General features: G+C 35.1%; 1 protein-coding gene across 4 annotated transcripts in view; it reads right to left on the bottom strand.

Moving 5' to 3' along the window:
* Positions 1-1,588: 1,588 nt before the first annotated feature.
* Positions 1,589-6,084, bottom strand: part of TMEM144 (transmembrane protein 144) — a 64,371-nt gene continuing 59,875 nt past the window's right edge. For all 4 annotated transcript variants that reach the window (XM_070504970.1, XM_070504971.1, XM_070504969.1 and 1 more), the window contains exon 12: positions 1,589-1,848. In XM_070504970.1, coding sequence (XP_070361071.1) covers positions 1,729-1,848 — 120 coding nt within the window. In that variant the 3' untranslated portion in view covers positions 1,589-1,728. The remainder of the gene's footprint in view (positions 1,849-6,084) is intronic.

The following is a 6,084-nucleotide window of genomic DNA, read 5'->3' as shown; positions in this document are numbered from 1 at the left end:
GCCTCTCTCCCACAATATTCTTGAGCTAACTGCATATTCAAATATAACAGCCTCGTTAACAATATGATATTCAGACAGGTTCAACATGAGACCTTTCCTTAGATGTTACAGAACAGCAGAAAAGAAGCACGACAAGTAAATGGCAAATGAAAAATTCACATAAGTGCAGTGATTTCTCCTATATGCAAGGGAATTAGACAATTCTTGGTTTCTAAATATCATTTCCCAGTAAAAGGAACTAGTCTCTTTGAAGAAAGGATTGATAAAGGTTTGGGTGAGAGGGGGAACCAGGTGAGTGAATGTACTAGAAAGCAAGGAAGTGCACAAAGACTGATGGAGGCATTGAGGGGCTCCTACTTCCCAACTTTGAGGAATTTAAATATCTAAAACAATGTTTACATGGATTTTAACACATGGAACAACAACAACAAAAAGTTTCCAAGTCCGTAGACAAGGAGAAAGGGAGGGAGAGGGAAGGTTTATTTTTACAGAGGAAGGCTCGATCAAAAATGTGCAATTCAGGGGACCGGCCCTGTGGCCGAGTGGTTAAGTTCGTGCACTCTGCTTTGGTGGCCCAGGATTTCGCCAGTTCGGATCCAGGGCGCGGACATGGCATCGCTCATCAGGCCATGCTGAGGCGGCATCCCACATGCCGCAACTAGAAGGACCCACAACTAAAAATACACAGCCATGTACTGGGGGCCTTTGGGGAGAAAAAGGAAAACCAAAATCTTTAAAAATTATATATATATACAATTAAAATGGGGCTGGCCCCATGGCCCAGAGATTAAGTTCTTGCACTCTGCTTCAGGGGCCAGGCGTTTTGCTGGTTCAGATCCTAGGCACGGACATGACACCGTTCATCAAGCCACACTGAGGCGGCATCCCACATAGCACAACCAGAGGGACCCACAACTAGAATATACAACTATGTACTGGGGGGGGCTTTGGGAAGGAAAAAAAAAAAGGAAGATTGGCAGCAGTTGTTAGCTCAGGTGGCAATCTTCAAAAAAAATAAATGCTATTAATGACAAAATTACAAAATCACCTTTTTTGCAATCACTGATATAATAATTTATTCAGGCAGGGATCATCGTCATTGCTCTAGCCATTGGGTGAAAGTTAGTTGTTGAATTGAATATTTATATATTCTCAAAGTATTTTTTTAATAATGTACAAATCTAATGAGGACCACCTTAATCAAATGATTAAACTCAGCATCCCTCTTGACATGACACAATGAGAAATATACAATGTTAACTACTTTATTCTGAGAAAAATGTCTAAACTCAACCTATTCATAAGGAAATATTCAAACAAATCAAAATTATAAGATATTTTATAAGACAACAGTCCCAGATTCTTTAATAAAAAAAAGTCATTATCATTTGAGACCAAAAAATTAGGAAAGGGAACAGATATAAATAAAAAGACACTAAAGAAACATGATAACTAAATTCAATGTGTGAGTCTTGAATCAATTCTGTATCAAAAAAGTGGTAAGCAGCTACAAAGGACATTATTTTAGCAATCTGGGTAATTTAAATATATCAGATATCTATTGCTATGCAACAAACCCAACCCCAGTGGCTTAAAAAATAATCTATTGTTTCTCAGGCTTCTATGGACTGGTTGGGTGGTTCTTCTGTTGATGTCGCCTGTACTCACTTGAGCAGCTGCAGGGACCGCTGGATGGCTGGGCGCCTCCTTTCACATGCTCTGTTATTCTCAAGGAGGCCAGTCTGGGCTTCCTCTGGTACAGCGGCCTTCCAGGAGGGCAGGACACCAAGTGCATAGGCTTATCTGGTCTCTGCTTGCCGCAGGTTCCCTTGTTGATGTTTCATGACTCTGGAGAGTGGGAGGAGAGGTTCATAGGGGCCATTAATGGGATAATCAACCACAGATATATATTAGACAATAGTTTTGGATCAATGTTAAATATTTTGGATGTGTTAATAATACTGTGGTCATGAAGGACAATATCTAATCTTAAGCAGTAAAGGCTGAAGCAGTTAAAGGTAATGTAATGTAATGACTTATGTCATGATTGGTGGAATTTGCTTTCAGGTACTTTAGGGAGAAAGGAAGGCAGGAGGGAGGGAAGAGAGGGAGAGAGAGAGGAGCAAAGAGAGCAAAGTGTTAACAATTATTAGAGTTAGATGAGAGTATACAGGTGTTTATATTACCATCCTTTCAAATTTTCAAACCTGGGTTTGTTGCACAAATTTTCAATAGGTTTGAAACTTTGCAAAATAAAACTTAGTGGAGTTTAAAAGAACCCCTGGTGACCTTGTAAAAAGCAAGCCCACCCCTTTTCGACCTTTGAGATCCTACACTCAGTAGGTCTCAGATCTGCTTGTGTAACAAAGACTAAGGTGACTCTATGAGTCCATGGTCCATACTTTTAGAAACACTACACTACACTAGAAAAACTAAAATGGGCAAATACACCTTCTAAATTACAAGGAGGACAGAAGGTCAGAAAATACAGATTATATATAGAGAGAGATGGAAAAAATGGAAGTTATTAAAAATGAAAAGATAACAAAATAAGATGGAAGAATGAAAACCAAATACAGTGTTTATAAGGATAGCTATAAATAGAATAAACTCATTTGTTAAATAAAAAGACTCTTACATTGGATCAAAAAGCAAAACTCAATTATGTGCTGCTTACAAGCAACTCATGAAAAGTTAAGTGAAAAAAAGGCATTCAAAAGACAAAGGGTGGATTTTATAAAGAAAAATTTTACCTTCTGTAATGAAGATATAACTGGAATAAATCTTTCTGAACTAAGTAATATAACATGAGAATTCAAGAAGTAAACCCACAGTAAATACAAAAGGAAATTAATAGAAAAACAATACTTTCAGGAAACATTAATGGACAGATTAAATTAAAAAATAAATATTTGGTTTAAAGGGTGTGAAAAAGACAATATAAGGTTGATTTAATACGTACATGCTGAATTTAATAACCTGAGAACAGTCATGGCATCTTATTTTCAAGCTTCCATTAATTTACAATTTACAATTGTAAATTGTAATTTACAGTCATTTATAGAATCGATTCTATCTTAGTGCATAAAAACTGCTTCAATAAATTTTAATAAATACAAAGAATATAGATTACATTAATTATATGAAAAACAAAAATTATAAAAATAAAATTTAAAAACTTTAGCCACCTGGAAATTTTTAAATGCTATCTTCATTATTCTTGTGTCAAGTAGGATATTGAAACAGTGCAGAATATCTAGAAAAATGAAAATTAAAACTATAGATATCAAAACTTGTGTGACTTGTCTACAACTATATTCATAGAAAAATTAATAGACTTAAGTACTTAGAAAAAGAAATAGAATAAAACATTGAATTAAGAATTTAACTCAGACTAAAAATAAGGAGGATTTAAATGATTGAAATACAAAAGTTAGATAAACAGTAGAATTGATAAATAAAACCAAGAATTAGTACTTTAAAACAATAATAATAAAATAGAAAAATACTCAGTAGCACAACCAAAACACTAAAAAAATGTGCAAGGATATTGAGTGCTCTTGAATAGGAAGAGTTAATATTTGAAAGATGTCAATTGTCCCTGAAGCAAATTTACAAATTCAGGGGCTGGCCTGGTGGTGCAGCAGTTAAGTTTGCATGCTCCGCTTTGGCAGCCCAGGGTTTGCCAGTTCAGATCCCGGATGTGGACCTACACACCACTTATCAAGTCATGCCTTGGCAGACATCCCACATATAAAACAGAGGAAGATGGGCACTGATATTAGCTCAGGACCAATCTTCCTAAGGAAAAAAAAAAAAGAAAAAAAGAGGATTGGCAGCAGATATTAACTCAGGGCTAATCTTCCTCAAAAAAAAAAAATTACAAATTCAGATGCTATCCAATCAAAATACCAACAGATGTGTTGTTGCTGTTGTGTTTGTCTGTTTGCTTCAATCTTGATAGACTTAATCCAAATTCATCTTGAAAAGTAAACATTTAAGAATAGCCTGGAATAACATGAAAGAGAAGAGTAATAATAGTGGGCAAGCTAAATAATTTTAAGATACATCATTAAGACACAGTAATTATGATCCTATGGTTCTGGTACAAAAAATGATTCTGTAATCCAGAGATCGATTCAAGTGCCTACAGGAATCTGGCATACATTTAAAACATTTCAGACACTGAAGAAAAGCAGAATTATTCAACAAATAGTACTGGAATAGCTTACGAGGCGTTTGAAAAAAGAATATAGGTAAATCTTCGCTCCTTACTCTAAAATTAACTCCATATGGATTAAAAATTTAAACATAAAACATAAAAGTAAAAGTGCTAGAAAAAATAATAGAGATTAAAAAAATTATTATTGAGAGTGTGACCAAAGTCTGTTAAAGGGAACATTGGATACACTTCACCATATAAGGATTAAATGTATGATAATCATCAACAAAAACAAAATAAAAAGTAAGCTGGGAAAAATATTTACCAAAAATTACACCACAGGCAAAGGGGTTAATTACTTTAATATACAAAGGGATCCTATGAATTATAATTTTAAATCCCAAAACTTCATAGAAAAAATTGTCAAGAGATATGCAAAAGAAGAAAAGTCATAAGAAAGGCAATACACGTAGAAACCAATTGATCCATTCTGCTCACAAATTCACACACACTTAGACACACTTACATGCTTAGATGCTGTTTTAATCACATCGCATTGGGAGATAATTAAGAAACTAATAAGCATTATTTTGGCAAGTATGGAGAATCTGTTAGCAGGGTTAAAATTTAGTCACAACTTTGGCAGAGCATTATGGCAATATCTACCAAAATTTAAAATGTGTATCTATCTCGTAATGCAATAATTGAACTAGGAATATGCCTTGTAAACATGTACACATAAGTGCATAAAAATACATATGCAAAGTTATTAATGGCAGCATTTTATTTATTTATTAACATACAGCAAATACCCTAAAGACCTCATGTGTATGTGTGTGTAAGAGAGAAATTGAGAGATTGGGAGAGAATCAATCAAGGTGCTATTTAATTTTCAGTGTTTTCATTGTTTTTAAAACAAACTTGTTTTATTGATAAACAAATCAACCTACTTAAACAAAATCTATGTCCATTCCAGGGAGAATTTAGATGGACATCCTAAGCTACACTTAAAAAAAGAACCACATTTAAATTCGGGCCGAGTGGTTAGGTTCACGCGCTCTGCTTCTGTGGCCCAGGGTTTCTCGGGTTCAAATCCTGGGCGCCGACATGGCACTGCTCATTAAGCCATGCTTGGGCGGCATCCCACATGCCACAACTGGAAGGACCCACAACTAGAAATATACAGCTATGTACCGGGGGCCTTTGGGGAGGAAAAAGGAAAAAAATAAAATCTTTAAAAAAAAAAAAAAAGAGAACCAGAATCTTGTTCTTTAAAGAACTTTTTAATGTAGTTTTAAACTCCGAGTGACATGAATAGCAATTTATGTTGATTAGCTTCTCTCTCTCTTGGGCAAGTAAACTGCGTAAGAGCCCTGCTGGATATCTCAGAGCCTTTTCTGAAAAGCTTGCCTGAATGAACAGTAAGTCAAACAGTTGGGGCTGCAGAACCCAGTAAAAATCACACAAAAGCTTAGGAAAATTACGTTTTCTTCCTTTGATTTATGATCTTGAAACATTTTTTCAGGAGGATAAATCAATCCCGCAAAGCATCGAAGTTAAGCAATAATTAGACATTTAGAATTTTTGCAACAGCCATAGAAAAGAGATCCACATGTACATAAAATAGCGCAGCATGGAGAGAGAGCCTGGTTTCTGCCAAAAAACCCCTCCTACATCAAAGTGCCCATACCAAGTTGTCTTCCCAAATTCCCCTCCCAATAAAATGCACAAAAATCTATTGGAATACATTGTGAGATTTAGTTTGATACATATTTTCGTAACACATATTTAAGAAATATGTCACATTTCCATATTAAAGTTGATGGTTTTATTACCAAGACAACGCATATAAGTGCTTTTAAATTTCACCTGAGGGTCTCAATAGAAAGCCTCACAATGAAGATAAGTGAAGAGACAGGACT

This window comes from Equus asinus, chromosome 3, assembly GCF_041296235.1.
Source record: "Equus asinus isolate D_3611 breed Donkey chromosome 3, EquAss-T2T_v2, whole genome shotgun sequence".
Classification (NCBI taxonomy): domain Eukaryota; kingdom Metazoa; phylum Chordata; class Mammalia; order Perissodactyla; family Equidae; genus Equus; species Equus asinus.
Note: the sequence above shows the minus strand (reverse complement) of the source record. Positions and strands in the feature narration are given on the sequence as shown.